Source organism: Sphaerodactylus townsendi, linkage group LG14 (assembly GCF_021028975.2).
Source record: "Sphaerodactylus townsendi isolate TG3544 linkage group LG14, MPM_Stown_v2.3, whole genome shotgun sequence".
Classification (NCBI taxonomy): Eukaryota; Metazoa; Chordata; class Lepidosauria; order Squamata; family Sphaerodactylidae; genus Sphaerodactylus; species Sphaerodactylus townsendi.
In genome coordinates this window covers 39994252-40011778 of record NC_059438.1, presented here as the reverse complement: position 1 = coordinate 40011778, position 17527 = coordinate 39994252, and the positions used below count along the sequence as shown (strand labels likewise).

The 17527-nt window shown below is 47.8% G+C and overlaps 1 protein-coding gene across 1 annotated transcript in view; it reads right to left on the bottom strand.

The window, feature by feature from the left end:
- Positions 1–17527, bottom strand: part of SLC24A3 (solute carrier family 24 member 3) — a 59656-nt gene that overhangs the window by 5523 nt on the left and 36606 nt on the right. Inside the window, exons 12-14 of the mRNA XM_048515370.1 lie at positions 15982–16096; positions 14197–14309; positions 963–1028 (exon numbers count right to left, since the gene is read on the bottom strand). Coding sequence (XP_048371327.1) covers positions 963–1028; positions 14197–14309; positions 15982–16096 — 294 coding nt within the window. The remainder of the gene's footprint in view (positions 1–962; positions 1029–14196; positions 14310–15981; positions 16097–17527) is intronic.

Here is a 17527-nt window from a genome sequence, read left to right as displayed (position 1 = left end):
TTCTAGAGCCCATTGTATCTGTTTGTGCAATGGGTTTTACTGCTAGTACAGACTACAAAGGAATTGGTTCTGCACATATTTCAAGTTCTGTGGTACATATTTCAATCTGTTTGTGGCAGATTGAACTAGTCTGGATTATGAGAGATACACAGTGGGGGCCCCTCACATAATCTACCATCTTCTTGAGATAGTGTTCCGCTCCTGTTCCAAAAAGAACGCAACGTTCCACAGCAGCACCAAGTTTTACCCAGAGCAGATCAGATCAGATGAAGACAACATATGATTTACTGCAAAGAGGTAGTCCTATTATTCTGTTGCAGCAGGGGTGTAACGAGGCAAACTGTAGCCCTGGGAAAAAAACCTGAGTTGGATGCCCCCCCTTCTCCTATTAGCTCCCATTGGAAACAATGGGGGATGGGGCACCCCCTTTGGGAGTCCATAACTTTGGACTCCTTGAACCAAACCTCACCAAACTTGGGGTGGGGGGTGGGGTAGCATAAGGACAGTCTCCTAATGAGACCCTGAAAGCTTTGAGACTGTGTCTTCAGAAATGTGCCCCCCCAGCCTGCAACCCCCATTGTCAGCAATGCAGAAAACTCAATGCAGAACAAAGATTCTTGGGCAAATTTCTGGGATGTTCCTGCAGGGGGCCCCCAGATACGCTGAGAGCCACGGTGCATTAATACAAAAACTGTGCCCCTGCAGGCCAAAAATGGAAAACCACTAAAAATACCCAAAAACGAACCCTGCATTTTGATGCCCCCCACAAGGTGATGCCCTGGGCAGCTGCCCACCTTGCTTAATGGGCATTACACCCCTGTGTTGCAGCAAAGTTAAAAAGGCACCCAGTGGCACCTTAAATATTATTGTTCCAGTATGAGATTTTGTGAGTCGCAGCTCATTTCCTTCAATATCATGTGTCCCTCTCTTCAAAGCTAGAAACAGGAGGATGGTTTACTTACAGTGAAAAAAACAGATGCCAGGAGTAAGCCCACAGAGTAGATAAGTCCCCGACTGTTCAATTGAATCTGAAAAAAGCATTTAAATAGTTTGAGTTATGCACTTGTTTCTAGTGGACATGACTGTGCTTATGACCTATAGGAATCTGTAACTGGAGACATTTACAACGAAGCACAAAACAACGCATCATGGCCTTTTCCATCAAAGAGGTTTGGCTACCCACAGCATACTGGGGCATTACCATCCTTGGTTCTGTATGTAGTAAACAAACAAATAACCTTTATTGGCATGTATAAACATTTAAAACTTTATAGAACAGTGGGATAAAATGTCTTTGCTAGAAACTTAGCCACATCTTCGGTTCTTCTTGGACTGCGATCATTTAAAGGAAAGCGAGTCTTGTCCATATCAGAGTTTAAATCAGAGGCGGGATCCAACCAGTTCTCACCACTTCTCTGGAAGTGGTTACTAATTTTTTCTGAGTGCCGAGAAGGAGTTACTAAAAGCAACCTCCCTGCCCAATTGGGACTGGAGAGGTGCGTGTGTCTTGAGGCTGCCACTGTTTTGAATCCCACCACCAGCCGGAACCTGTTATTAAAATTTTGGATCCCACCACTGGGTTTAAGTGATCAGGTATTCCAGGTGAAGGGAATCAATGAAGGACTAATTCTAGCAAGAAGGAGCTATACCGGTACGAATTTTGGTATAGCAAGATGATGATGATGATGATGATGATGATGATGATGATGATGATGATGATGATGATGATGATGATGATGATGATTATTGATTTGATAAACCGCCCTACCCCCGAAGGGCTCAGATGTGTGCTATGGTTTCTTTTTGCTTATCAAGGCAATGGCATAATCTGTCCTTTGATGGGATCTTTAAATATCTTCCCGTGTGTGTAGTAATGACCTGCATTTAACCTCCACAAAACAAGCAAAGGGCTTTTGGTCGAGACCATCTTGCATGTGGAATGTGCCCTCTATAGCTAGTCTCACTCCCTCAAGTTAGCATCTAGTACACAGGTGTCAAATTCGCGGCCCTCCAGATGTTATGGACTACAGTCCCCATCATCCCCTGCCAGTTGTGCATCCTGCTGGCGGGATGATGGGGATGACGAGACCTATAAAATCTGGGAGGGCGTCATGAAATTTGACCTAATCTATGACTTAGTACTATCTGCCCCCCCTATTAATGGCTACCTCCCCTCCATTTCTCCCTTTTTATTAGGGTTGAGAAGACAAATTTGCTTTGACCCATATGAATTAGTCTAGAATTGTAATTTATGAGTGTATTCAGTGTAGTTTTTTTTTACTGTGCTTTTATTATTGTAAGCCATTGTAATTCATTGTAAGCCGCCCTAAGCATGGCTCAGAAATTGGACGGCAGATAAATATAAAAACATACATATAAGAACATAAAAATAAATAAAATTCAATCCCTGCCTACAAGGATAGTTTATAGGGAAGAAAAGCAACATGCCAGCTTCTTGTACAACCAGGGTAATGGGCTCCCTCAGTGGCGTAGCTACAAGTGGGCGGGGGGGGTGCATGCATTGCAGTGGCACGATGGCACTGGGGGCATGAAAATTGCCCCTCTGCCCCCTGCGCTCAAGCAGGCCTGGCCCCACCCCACCAGCCTGGCCGTTTTCATCCAGCAGAAAGCTGTTTTCTGCCGGCTGGAAAAGGTAAGTGAAGGAGACCCTTGCAGGGAGAGGGCGGGCTGCAGGGGCGGGAAACACGTTGTGCACTCTGGGTGCGCTCCTATTCTGCTACACCTCTGGGCTCTCTAAAAGCACTCCATGAGTTGAATCTCTGCAGTGACTGAGTAGCCTGCCCTTGGCCCATGAGATCATATGTCTGGAATCCTGAGTGCAAAGAGGTCTAGGGCAACATGTTTGTCCCGGGCCAAGAGAAAGGATAACTGGGGAACCATTTAGGGTGCAATGGGGCAGAGCCACATTAAGAAGAAGAAGAGTTTGGATTTATATCCCCTTTCTCTCCTGCAGGAGACTCCAAAGGGGCTGACAATCTCCTTTGGGTTCCCTTCCTCCCCTCTGCACAACAAACACCCTGTAAGAGGTGGGAGTGCATTTGAGAGAGCTCCAGGAAGCTGTGGATTCAGCCTAGCCAAGGTCACCCAGCTGGCGTGTGTGGGAGTGTACAGGCTAATCTGAATTCCCAGATAAGCCTCCCACAGCTCAGGCGGCAGAGCTGGGAATCAAACCCGGTTCCTCCAGATTAGATACATGAGCTCTTAACCTCCTATGCCACTGCTGCTCCAATTGGAACCATTAAGGGTGCAATGGGGCAGGCCACATTAGATGGAAAAGACGTCCTTTTTCCGCTCTAGCTATATTTGAGTATACCCAGGACAGGATCCTGCAGATCTGTTGTGTCTAGGCAGCGTCTCCTCCTGGTGGAAGAAGCCATCTACTGATGCTAGGATAGCTCCATCTGAGGGGATGCCACTGCCATTCGCACAGCAAATCCACGAGACCCAGTCGGCATGACTGAAAAAACAATAGCTATTTGCAGTGTTAGTGGTGGGGAAAATGTTGTTCAGTTTGAACCAGAGGCAGCGGAAATGGCCATTTAGGCCATTACAGGAAAATGACAGCCGAACGTGTTTGGAAAGAAGGACCGCTCTGTTTGTTGGATAAACTCATCGTACTGCGGCTTCTGGTACAAAAGCTCAGCAGGGTTTTGAACTGTTTCTAAATCCTCCGAAACCAGATTGACTAGAGATGACGGCGGAATGATTCCATTCACTGAATTCCCGCCAGACTCCTCCAGTCGGCAAGTCAATTTATATGGAACACAAACATTCTACCAACGCATTTTTATAAGGACATGGTCTAAAGTTAGTTAGCTGGTGTATGGATCTGTTTTGTTTAGAGTGCAAGAATATTTTTAATGGCGAGTTGCCATTTGTTCAGGGGGCCGAGCGGAGAACTATCAGAGCACTGTTCTTCTTCCAATGGTGACGGGACGGCTTCCAGGGTCTGGTTGCTCAGCTGGCCTGACAGATGTACAGACAGAAGACAGCAAAAGCATTCGTCCATCCCCAGAAAGTAACTGTGAGGAGAAAGTTCACGCTCCCCATCAACAATGCGGCCCTTGTTTTGTTCAACAGCTGGACTGCTTAACTGTTCAGTCAATTTGCCTTTAACCAAATGAGCAATTCAAATCAGAATTTTCTGCCTCCAAGTGAATTTACTGAGTTGTCAGATCAGGAAATAATGATCCACGGCACATCAGCAGCAGTTTTACCCAGTTCTCTGCTAAGTTAAAAAAATGGCAAACTTTGAGGACAGTCGCAAAGTAGAATACAACATACCATGTTTCCCCGAAAATAAGACTGTCTTATATTGTCCGAGAGGGCTCTCCGGCGTCGGAATCCCCACTGGGGTGCTGTGTAGTTTTCGGGCTATGGTTGGCGTGCTTCTAGCATCTTTCTACTCTCCTGACGTTTAAGCCTGCATCTAGGTGGCTGCATCTTCCAGAGGATCTGGATAGTAGTATCACTCTGAAGATGCCAGCCAGAATCAGGCCAATTATCGAGAGAAGCTACTGCTAAGCTGCTGGCAGATACACCTTCCATTCGGTCTGAAATACACAGCACCCCAGTGAATCTTATATTAATTTTGCTCCCAAAAGATGCGCTGTAATGTCGTTCCATTTTCCGGGGGGATGTCTTATTTTTCTGTCTTGTTCTGTCTGCCGTCGGTACATGCTTTAAACAAAAAACTTTACTAATCGATCTTAACTTTTGGGGGATGCCTTATATTTCGCACTTCAGCAAAACTTCTACTATGTCTTATTTTCTGGGGCTGTCTTATATTCAGGGAAACAGGGTATCTTGTGTTTGTTTCATACAAATGGATTTATCTAGCAACCACATTTATCTTCAACTGGTGGGTCAAAACTCAGTATTAGTCATGTTGTATCGTCAAGTTGGCTCACTTAGGACCAAACTAAATGTTTGGACACGAGTGGACATATTGGTGCTTGTCTTGACTCACAGAAGAACAGGGTATCTTACCCAAACAGTGCTCTGTTATTCTGTTTGGCTCTGGAGCATTGGGGCAGGGGGAGCAGGGAGGGAACAGGACCTCACAGCCTCACACCTGAGTAGTTTTCACCAGCTGAAATAGCTACAGGACACCCTGTTATCCTCTTCTGGCTCCATGTGTCCTAGGAAAACCAAGTGCAGCCAGAAAATGGAGCAAATGGGCCCCAACACAACCATTTCTACTGACAAAAACTGCTCAGCTGGAGGTTGGAAACCCCTATTCCAGTGATAGCGAACCTTTTTGAGACCAAGTGCCCAAATTGCAACCCAAAACCCACTTATTAATCCAAAGTGCCAACCGGGCAATTTAACCTGAATACTGAGGCTTTAGTTTAGAAAAACTGGTTGGCTCCGTAAGTGCGTTATTTGGGAGTAAAGCTTGGGTGGTGAGTCCAGGGTGGCTTTGCTTTGAAGCAACCGTGCAACTCTTCCAATGGGTGAATCGCGACCCTAGGAGGGGTTTGTTCAGCAGCAAGCTCTTTCTCCCATTGCCCACAACCGAAGCATTACTCCCAGGTAGTTGGATCAGCAGCTTTTGGTTCTTAGCTATGAAAAAATCACTGGGATTTAACAGCGCTTAACAGTGCTTAACCTACACTGCTTCCCCAAAACTAGAAGAAGAAGAAGAAGAAGAGTTTGGATTTATATTCCCCCTTTCTCTCCTGCAGGAGACTCAAAGGGGCTGACAATCTCCTTGCCCTTCCCCCCTCACAACAAACACCCTGTGAGGTAGGTGGGGCTGGGGCTGGGAGAGCTCCCGAAGCTGTGACTAGCCCAAGGTCACCCAGCTTGGAGTGTGTTGGAAGTGCACAGGCTAGTCTGAATTCCCCCCAGATAAGCCTCCACAGCTCAGGCGGCAGAGCTGGGAATCAAACCCGGTTCCTCCAGATTAGATACACAAGCTCTTAACCTCCTACGCCACTGCTGCTCCCTAGGTCTTAGGTTTAATGCTAATAATTGAGCCCAGTGGTCCAGGCCAGCCTAGATGTGTGGGGTGGAGGCACTCTGTTTGCGCGTGCCCACAGAGAGGGCTCTGAGTGCCACCTCTGGCATCCGAACCATAGGTTCGCCATCACTGCCCTATTCCCTCCTCACAACATTGGAGCCAAAGGGGGCAAAGGAGCATAGTGAAGGTAAGATACACTGTTCCTCTGTATGACAGTGAGTTGGGACAGGCATAACATACTGTTTGGCAGTGGTGTACTGCTAATGGGGACATGGGGTATCCCATGGCGCATGCCGTTTCATCACGTGGGGGGGGGCACCATACCAGGCCTCTCCCACAGCGTGGCGACCTGGCCGGCACCTGGCAGCTTCCCCCATGCCGGGGCGCCGCTTGCTGGCTGAGCTGTTAGCGCCGCGAAGCTGCAGATGGCTCCCACCCTCCCCCCAGGGAGACAGGAGCCTAACCCTACTGCCCATTCAGCACCCACTCCCAACCCGCCTAAGCTGCCGGAGGCCCGCCCCCCAGTGGTGGGATCCAAGAGCCTGACAGTAACCAGGTTCCCTTGGGGGTGGGGATTCAAACAATTGGCGCTTGAGTGCCAATGGGGCTGGGCGGGAGGCACAATGTTGAAGTGGCGTACGGCATTCGAGGCGGGGCATGTAATAATTCTCTCTGTTACTGTAAAAAAAACTCTTACTGTAAAAAAAAGTTCCTAATTTCCAGCTGGTAATCTTTCTGTCCCATAATTTAAACTCACATTCCTAGCAAAGTTCTATGGCTCTACTGGGTCCAAACAGAAACAACTACGCTTCTCTAATTGACTGCCTGTCAGTACTAAATACACTTTCAAATACTTAATTTTTGTTTCCTAGAAATCAAAGAAGGGATACTTTCCTTAAACAAGGAACTTTACCATATTTCTAAAACATGTTTTTAAAACAGCCCAGCAGAGAGAATTATCCCGTTTTCTACCTTCGCTAACCAGCCACATGGAAACAACAGGACTTTATAGATTTTTTTTGGACCTAATGGAGATTTCTAGCGGAAAGCAGACCCAAGTGGTAACCCCCTCTAGAGCACACACAAGTAATCAGTAACCCACTCGGGGAACTGGTGAGAACCTTCTGAATCCCCGTCTACTTCATGCAGGTTGGCTCCACTGCCTATCCAGGCCCAGGGGAGGGGCAAAAGGGAGCCAGCCAGGAGGCTGCCACCCTGCCACCCGAGGCCCCGCCCCAGCCCTTCCGCCTGGCAGCTTCCCCTCAGGCCCGCCCCAAGGTCTGTCCTCCTGACCCTCCCTGCACTGGCTTCCTAGGAGTGGGGAACAGGAGGGACAAGGCGGAGAAACAGGCTGAAGTGAGGGGGGAGCATTGAGCCCAGTACACCCACTGCTGTTTGGCTCTCAGACCCAGTTGGAAAGGAGAGCAAGTGAAAAAAAACGACAAGACAGTGAGATAATATTGTTGTTCTTTTGTACCACAGACACGCCAGACATTAAAAAGTTCTAAGCAAATTGCCGGTCAGTTAAGTTCTATGCAGTTGTTCTATTTATTTATTTGAATTATTATAATTCAGTCACAAGTATCCTTTGGCTGTGTGTGTTAAAATAGTTTAAATAAATGGGATGAACTCAAATAGTCAACAAAAAGGGGCTAATTTCCCCGAGGAACATTCTCTGGGGAAAAGATCTGTTGGGACAGTTGGCAACAACAGGTTTATATCTCTGGAATGCGCTTTGACAGGAAGCTGAAGGGCCTGCAATAGACATCACAGCTGTATTTCCTGGAAACACTAGTTGGGCAAAAGTTTTTGTTGGCAAACACCACGCAGCGTTCATCCAGCTGACCAGCAGAGAGACGGCTCTCCTTCGGTTCAGGTGTCTGTTGTGCCACGTTGCAGGCAGCGGCAGAAATGTGAAACGGTACACAGCCCGAACTGCAGTTGAAAAACTGACGAGGAACCAGAGAAACCGACGCAACAGAACGACTGACGGAATAAAAGCAAAAAGGAAACTCCCTCTGCTGGTCATAACATTCTTCACAGCCCAGATTACAGGCAGTGGTGGCGAACCTTTGGCACTCCAGATGTTATGGACTACAATTCCCATCAGCCCCTGCCAGCATGGCCAATTGGCCATGCTGGCGGAAGCAAATGAAGTATGGTAATCCATAGCATCTGGAGATACTGGAAGTCGCCACCACTGGGCTAGTGACTCACAATGATCCTCTCCCCAATTCTGTTTGCTTCCGACAGACATGGAATCAAAGGATATATAGCAACTGTGGTAAAGACCTTTCTTTGCCAGCTACCCCCTCAATATGGCTTACACAGAGTCGGACCATGTAATTCAGTATTATCTATTCCAGCAGTTGCGAACCTATGGCACGGGTGCCAGAGGTGGCACTCAGAGCCCTCTCTGTGGGCACGCACACACAGAGTTCGTCATGTGGGGGGGATCTCCACACACACATACACACACACATCTAGGCTGGCCTGGGCGCTGGACTTGTTGATGTCGCGTGCACCCCTCAGCGAGCAGGGAGGACTTCGGCTGGCGGGCCTGGTGCCATGCTCAGGTGGCGGCTGTTGCCAGGCTGAGGCAGCAGAAGATGTTGAGAGAAGCGCAGAAGTGGCACATGTGGGACTTGCTGGAGGCCTTTACAGCAGGCTGGCCCCTGCTTTCGAGGGTTATTCAGGTTAAGAATTGCTGCATTTGGCACTGCGATAAATAAGTGGGTTTTGGGTTGCAATTTGGGCACTCGGTCTCGAAAAGGTTCGCCATCACTGATCGATTCCGACTGGCAGCAGGTGTCTAAGACCCCTGATTGAAACCCTTTTTGACTTCTGCTGAATATTCTGTGCCACATTTAGCACATGCAGCCAGTACACAAATTGCATGTATATTTCCACTGTCATCTGGCCCTCCAGCCAGGGCCTTCTGGTGTCAACACAATTCCGGTCCGGGATTGTGAGGCGCGAATGAGCGGCAGCTTAAAAATGGTAGAGGCAAGAGACAGAGTCAATACCGCCAGCCACACGCCTGGTGGTGTGGCAAAGACAAGGGCGAAAGAATAAAATACGTTCAACACCGAAGGCTGATCTCTAGCTGAGCTGGTCATTTGGCTGCTCAGATAATTGAGCAAGAGGGATCTGGAAGCTTCAGTCGGGATTGGGGGCATGCACAGATCCCACTCAGCCTACGGAGTACAGTTTTTTTTCTCAACTGGTGGGGAACGATCCCGCTTTGTGGTGGTGCCCTATGAGGAAACCCACTTGCTGCCCTCTCGTTAAAAGGAGCAGCAGTGGCGTGGGAAGGGATTAAGAGCTCATGTATCTAATCCTGGAGGAACCGGGTTTTGATTCCCAGCTCTGCAGCGCTTGAGCTGTGGAGGCTTATCTGGAGGAATTCAGAATTGGCCTCGTGCACTCCCTGCACACAGCCAGCTGGGTGACTGGGCTAGTGACAGCTTCTCGGAGACTCTCTCAGCCCACCCACCTCACAAGAGTGTTTGCGTTGTGAGGGGAAGGGCAAAGAGGAAGATTTATGTCAGCCCTTTGAGGTCTCCTGCAGGAGAGGGGATATAGATCAAACTCCCTCCTCCCTCCTCCACCCTCCTCCCTCCCTCCTCCTGCTCCCTCCCTCTTCTTCTTCTTCTTCCTCTTTTCTTCTTCTTCTTCTTCTTCTTCTTCTTCTTCTTCTTCTTCTTCTTCTTCTTCTTCTTCTTCTTCTTCTTCTTCTTCTTCTTCTTCTTCTTCTTCTTCTTCTTCTTCTTCTTCTTCTTCCTTCTTCCTTTTTTCTTCTTCTTCTTCTTCTTCTTCTTCTTCTTCTTCTTCCACTGAGTCCTGATAGTGTTGCAGAAATATGGAAGGAAAAGTAAACTAGCATGGGACGGTCTAGTACAGGGGTAGGGAAGCTGCGGCTCTCCAGATGTTCAGGAACTACAATTCCCATCAGCCTCTGTCCTTGTGAGAATTGCATGGAGCAGTGGGGGCTGATGGGAATTGTAGTTCCTGAACATCTGGAAAGCCGCAGGTTCCCTACCCCTGGTCTAATGGAGCTGAAGCCACTGCTGCTGCGTTTCTCAGACTTCTGATTAAGTGAGGATAGCTTTTCCGTTTCAGAGAGGGGGAATTAAAGCTGGGATACATCCCACTCTTAACAGGTGAGAAAGTTTCCACACTTGGCATCCCTGTGTGAATCACAGATCGGACTGAAAAAAAAGAGAGGCAAGACTAGGGGTGTGAATCTCACAAAGACACCACAGGCAGCTTCCCTCCCAGAGGCAGTGTGGCTTGATTCCACTGGGCCAGCCGCCAGAGGCCACTGCTTTCACCTCCCTGCCGTTGAGCTCCCAAAGGCACCTGGTGGGCCACTGCGAGTAGCAGAGTGCTGGACTAGATGGACTCTGGTCTGATCCAGCTGGCTTGTTCTTATGTTCTACGTATGTTCTTATCAGGAGCCCTTGAATGATCTAAGCATGTACTGTCGAAGGCTTTCACGGCTGGAATCGCTAGAGTGTTGTGGGTTTTCCGGGTTGTATAGCCGTGTTCCAGTAGCATTTTCTCCTGACATTTTGCCAGCCACAGGTAACATGCTGAGGTGATGCTGGTCTGAATGCAGGCGTAACATCAGGAGAAAAAAATGCTACTGGGACGAGCAACATGTTTCCTAGGAGAAAGCAACCACAACTACTCTAGATCGTACCAATCATGCCCAATAGAGAAACATATCAGAATATATATCTAATTAATGGAGCAGAGCAGTGGCTATAGTCAGCAAGAGCCTGTTACAGAGCATGGAAGCTGGGGCTGCTGCTAAAAGAAAAGAGAAGGTCCACCTGTATGAATCAGGAGGAGACCAGGAGAAGAAGCCAAGAGGGAGGGAGGGAGGGAGGAGGGAGGGAGGAGGAGGGAGGAGGAGGAGGAAAAGAAGAGGAGGAGGAGGGAGGAGAGAGAGAGAGAAGAAGAAGAAGAAGAAGAAGAAGAAGAAGAAGAAGAAGAAGAGCAGGAGTTTGGATTTATATCCCCCCTTTCTCTCCTGCAGGAGACTCAAAGGGGCTTACAATCTCCTTGCCCTTCCCCCCTCACAACAAACACCCTGTGAGGTAGGTGGGGCTGAGAGAGCTCCGAAAAGCTGTGACTAGCCCAAGGTCACCCAGCTGGCGTGTGTGGGAGGGCACAGGCTAATCTGAATTCCCCAGAGAAGCCTCCCACAAGCTCAGGCAGAGGCCAGAGCTGGGAATCAGAGCTTTAGTTCCCTCCAGATTAGATACACAAGCTCTTAACCTCCTACGCCACTGCTGCCCCTAAAGGATTCCCAGAGTTAGAAAGCTTGGTGGGGTTTAAAGAGAAGGAGGAGAATTGCCAGCCAGTTTTCTGAGACTTTGGGTTACCAGCAAGAAGAAGAAGAAGAAGAAGAAGAAGAAGAGTTTGGATTTATATCCCCCTTTCTCTCCTGTAGGAGACTCAAAGGGGCTTTACAATCTCCTTGCCCTTCCCCTGTGAGGTGGGTGGGGCTGAGAGAGCTCGAGCTGTGACTAGCCCAAGGTCACCCAGCTGGTGTGTGTGGGAGTGCACAGGCTAATCTGAATTCCCCAGATAATCCTCCACAGCTCAGGCGGCAGAGCTGGGAATCAAACCCGGTTCCTCCAGATTGGAATGCACCTGCTCTTAACCTACTATGCCACTGCTGCAAGGGAGGACCTGAAGGGGTGTGGGCAAAATGCCCCACTTCCAGCGGGCACACAGTGCATTGCTGCTAACAGTTCCTTCCTGTAATTTTACCACATTGTGCCTACATAATTTCATGTAATTTCAAACGAACACACAATGCTTTGAAGTACCAAGCTTGAGCCCACGTTGTGCTTTTAATGTTGCTATACATTTCTTGGTATTGCGTATTCCGAGGCTTTGTTCTCAACTGGGCCCTCTCTGCTGGACCTGCTGGAAAGGTTTCAGCCATGCCCACGTCTTCATCAACTTAAGAACATAAGAACTAGCCTGCTGGATCAGACTGGAGTCCATCTAGTCCTGCTCTCTGCTACTCGCAGTGGCCCACCAGGTGCCTTCGGGAGCTCATGTGCAGGAGGTGAAAGCAATGGAGTTCTGTTGCTGCTGCTCCTGAGCACCTGGTCTGCTAAGGCATTTGCAATCTCAGATCAAAGAGGATCAAGATTGGTAGCCATAGATCGACTTCTCCTCCATCAATCTGTCCAAGCCCCTTTTAAAGCTATCCAGGTTGGTGGCATGCCACCACCTCCTGTGGCAGCATATTCCCAAGCGTAATCCTGCGTTAGCGTGAAGAAGAAGTGTTTCCTTTTATTAGTCCTAATTCTTCCCCCCAGCATTTTCAATGAATGCCCCCTGGTTCTAGTATTGTGAGAAAGAGAAAAAAATTCCTCTCTGTCAACATTTTCTACCCCATGCATAATTTTATAGACTTCAATCATATCCCGCCTCAGACGTCTCCTCTCCAAACTAAAGAGTCCCAAACGCTGCAGCCTCTTTTCATAAGGAAGGTGCTCCAGTCCCTCAATCATCCTCGTTGCCCTTCTCTGCACTTTTTCTATCTCGTTATCCTCTTTGAGATGTGGTGACCAGAACTGAACACAGTACTCCAAATGTGGTCGCACCACGGCTTTATATAAGGGCATGACAATCCTTGCAGTTTTATTATCAATTCCTTTATTATCAATTCCTATCCCCAGCATAGAGTTTGCCTTTTTCACAGCTGCCATGCATTGAGTTGACATTCTCATGGAACTGCCAACTAAGACGCCCAAATCCCTTTCCTGGTCTTATTCCATTATTTACAAAATTAATTAGCATTCGGACAGTTTCCAGTTTGACAATTCATTCTACGTCCACCTGGTTGTCATGCAGTAGGTGCGGGGTCGAGGCTGGGGGTGTGTGAAATAGGGTTGAGCTGCCCGCCCAGAGGAACAGAGTGTGCATGTACCTCGGCCACAGTTCCCCCTCGCTTTGCTTCTGATGGAAAGTTGTGTGAGAAAGGAGATTCCCCCCTCCCCCTTCCCACGATTTCACTGCACATAGTGCTTAATTTCCACTCAAAACTGGTTAGCAATTTCCACTCAAAACTGACCTTGTGGGCCAATCTTCACCCTTCCTGAACCAGGAAAAAAAATTCATTCTGAAGAAGCAACTGCATGACCATCTCAGTATCACAAGCGAGGGATTTACAGCACTTCCTGTGTATTAGTTTCGTGTGTGGCTGGAAGGTTGGATTTTGAGCCAAACCGGTGGCGCGACGGGATTTCCACGTCTGGAATTCTCAATAGTTTTCAAATTTAACTTTCAGGCATGTGGTAGCCTGTTCTGGATCAGGACTAGAGTGCTTGGGGGTGGGGGGAGGATTAAACCTTCCCATGTGTACGACTGTCCTGGCTTGAAATGATCTGGGCTATTCCCACTTTTATGGAAATTGGCCCCAATAATGGACTTCATCTTAAGAGCTCATGTTAAGAGCTCATGTATCTAATCTGGAGGAACCAGGTTTGATTCTCCGCTCTGCCGCCTGAGCTGTGCAGGCTTATCTGGGGAATTCAGATTAGCCTGTGCGCTCCCACACACGCCAGCTGGGTGACCTTGGGCTAGTCCCAGCTTCTCGGAGCTCTCTCAGCCCCACCTATTTCACAGGGTGCTTGTTGTGGGGAAGGGGCAAGGAGATTGTAGCCCCAGGAGAGAAAGGAGGGATATAAATCCAAACTCCTCCTCCCTCCCTCCTTCCCTTCCTTCCTTCCTTCCTTCCTTCCTTCCTTCCTTCCTTCCTTCCTTCCTTCCTTCCTTCCCCTTCCTTCCTTCCTTTCCTTCCTTCCCTTTCCTTCCTTCCTTCCTTCCTTCCTTCCTTCCTTCCCTTCCTTCCTTCCTTCCTTCCTTCCTCCCTTCCTGGCCTGTATCTTTCGCAGCAATGTCTGAAGCTTTTCTCCAGCCTAAGAACCCTTTCACGAACTTAAGTGGCTCTTCTGCCACAGGAGGAAGGCTCCTTAGGCTCGAAGAAGTCTTCAAAAGTACTGAACGCGAGATTCAGAACACTGCCTTGAAAGTGGAATGGATACCTTTACAAGTAACTCTTAAATTGCTGGAAATCTTCATAGGTGCATTACTCAAAACCAACTAAAAGAAAACCAGTCAACAATAAATATGAAAAGGGAAACTGAGAAAGAAAAAGTTCCAGTAAACATAGAACTTACATAGGAGCCATAGTCGACTGCTAGGGTCTGTAAAGACCATGGAAGGCCAAGGCCGATCAGAATGTCAAAAACATTGCTTCCAATGGAGTTCGACACAGCCATATCTCCCATGCCTGCAGAAACAAGAAATCAGAACAGCCAGAATTATTTCCAAAGTGAGTATGCAATCCTAAACAAGATTGTTCTTGCAGGGTTACTACTGACGTTTTCTTCGTAAATTGTCTTCTCTCTTTGTGCTTTCCGACTTTGATGTTAGATGATGACCAATCATTAAAATTAATCATAATATTCACATAAAATTCCGATTGTACACCCGTATGTTATGGACAAAACATTTCACATCAGTCCAATTTGCTCACAGACATCAACGGGTTAAATAACGACGGTTTCATTTTGACAGAAATACACTCGTGAAAATCTCACCAAGAAACATGAACAGATTCCCAGAAACATGAACAGATTCCCAGCAAGAAGCAACCAAAGCTCAACAATCGTTTTCAAGGTGTTGGTTTTGACCTTTAAGGCCTTGCGCGGCCTGGGACCTCCGTACCTACGGGACCGTCTTGCCCCACATGCCCCAAATCGGCCTCTGCGCTCAGCAGAAACAAGTGCTGGTGATCCCCTAGCCCCCCTCAATGATGCGGCTGACCTCCACTCGGGCCAGAGCTTTACAGCTCTGGCCCCTGCCTCAGTGGAGCAGCTCTACCTCCAGCTACAGCTTGAGGCCCTCACCCGGATCTTAAAGAATTTTGGGAGCCTGCAGAGACGGAGACTGTTCCACCCGGGCTGTTATGTACTGCTGGAGACGCCCAGTCCGGCCGCTGATGCCCTCCTCTCTCCTCTCTTATAACATCTGTGGACCCTGCCATTCCCCCCCTCCCTTCTTCTCCCCTTTTTCTTTTTAGGGGATTGCTAGTAGGTCACCATCGTTAATTTTGATATTAGGATGCTGCATTTTAATGGGGTTAATTTTAGCATATAGAGCTATATTTAACTTTGATTTTATTTGTGCTCTATTTGTTTGTTCTGTTCGCCGCCCTGAGCCCTTTGGGGGGAGGAGGAGCAGTAGAAATAAAGTAAATAAAGTAGTAGAAGTAGAAGTAAGTAAGTAAGTAAGTAAGTAAGTAAGTAAGTAAGTAAGTAAGTAAGTAAGTAAGTAAGTAAGTAAGTAAATAAATAAAATAAAATAAAATAAAATAAACAAATCCAATCTAGGTACCAAAACTCAATAAAAAAGAGAACAAAGAAAAGAAGAACTCTCTAAGATGCCTAAGGATGGAACAATAAAAGATAAACATAAACTGCAGGTTTTATTTTCTGCACATCCTAAATGCAGTTCTTTGCATACATCAGGTTGAAATATCTCCTTATTAATGTATTGTCGAAGGCTTTCATGGCCGGAATCACTTGGGTGCTGTGTGGTTTCCGGGCTGTATGGCCGTGTTCTAGCAGCATTTTCTCCTGATGTTTCGCCTGCATCTGTGGCTGGCATCTTCAGAGGATCTGATAGTAGTATCCTCTGAAGATGCCAGCCACAGATGCAGGCGAAACATCAGGAGAGAATGCTGCTAGAACACGGCCATGCAGCCCGGAAACCACACAGCACCCAAATCTCCTTATTAATCCATATAACTTTCTGCCCACAATCAAAAGAGCAGGCTAGGCAGAGAGAGAAATAAACTCTGGGTTCACTCCTCATTTCAAACCAGACAGAATGTCAAGTCAAATAACATCTGAACAGACCTCCAGACAGAAACGCTTATTCTCACATGCAAGCCAACGTACCTTGTCTTGCGACAATAAGGCTCGCCATACAGTCTGGTACGCTGGTTCCAGCTGCCAGGAAGGTGATTCCCATGATCACGTCTGGAATACCCAACGTGTATCCAATGATGGTGACCTAAGGAAATGAAATGCACCTTCAGGATGTTTAAGCTCCTTAAGGATGTAGAGTAGGAAACTCTGGGCTGCATCAACGGGAGTATAGTGTTTATCGAGGGAAGTAATAGAAGAAGAAGAAGAAGAAGAAGAAGAAGAAGAAGAAGAAGAAGAAGAAGAAGAAGAAGAAGAAGAAGAAGAAGAAGAAGAAGAAGAAGAAGAAGAAGAAGAGAAGAAGAAGAAGAAGAAGAAGAAGAAGAGGAGGAGGAGGAGGAGGAGGAGGAGGAGGAAGAGTTTGGATTTATATCCTCCTTTCTCTCCTGTAGGAGACTCAAAGGGGCTTACAATCTCCTTGCCCTTCCCCCCTCACAACAAACACCCTGTGAGGTAGGTGGGGGCTGGGAGAGCTCCGAGAAGCTGTGACTAGCCCAAGGTCACCCAGCTGGTGTGTGTGGGAGTGTCCAGGTTAATCTGAATTCCCCAGATAAGCCTCCACAGCTCAGGCGGCAGAGCTGGGAATCAAACCAGGTTCCTCCAGATTAGATACACGAGCTCTTAACCTCTTACGCCACTGCTGCTCCATTCTGCATTGGTCAGATCCCACCTGGAATACAGTGACCAGTTCTGGGCACCACAGTTCAAGGAGGTTATTGACAAGCTGAAATGGATTCAGAGGAGGGTGACCCAAATGGTAAAAGGTCTGGATTCCATGGCCTATGAAGCTAGGTAAGCTTAGTCTGGAGCAGAGAAGGTTAAGGGGTGACATGGTAGCCATGTTTAAATGTCTGAAGGGGTATCATGTTGAAGAGGGAGCAAGCTTGTTTTCTCCTGCTTAAGAGACTAGTAAGGGAGACAAGGGGCAGGAAAACAGATTCTACCTAAACATTAGGAAGAACTAGGCTGTCCAACAGTGGAATACCCTGTGGTGGAGTCTCCTTCTTTAGAGGTTTTTAAACAGAGGCTGGATGGCCATCTGTCAAGGGTGCTTTGATTGTCTGTTCCTTCATGGCAGGTGGCTTGGACTTGATGGCCCTTGTGGTCTCTTCCAACGCTATGATTCTATGAAGTACCTATGGAAAAGCTTTCTGCTGGGGGACAGCATGCTCTACTTACCCTAGGTCTGCCAGTTCCAGCTTCCTGGAGATCTGGGGGTAGAGTTTGGGGAAGGGAAGGAGCTCAGCAGAAGCTACCATTTCTTCCAGGGGAATTGGTCTGTGCGGTCTGAAGATCAGTTGCAATTCCAGCAGAATCAGGGCTCCACCAAGCTTACAGCTTGTCCGCCACCCTTCAGTCACCTAACTGTACGCCTCCTTGCCTTCAGACCTGTGCTGCCCCCTCACGCCAATTTGTCAGGCACACTTTCAGCTTCAAAAAATCAATCTCAGACACCTTGTATATAGGGGGCGAGGCATGTCGGGGGCGGGAGGGGGCGCATGGGCAGTTAATGCCCCAG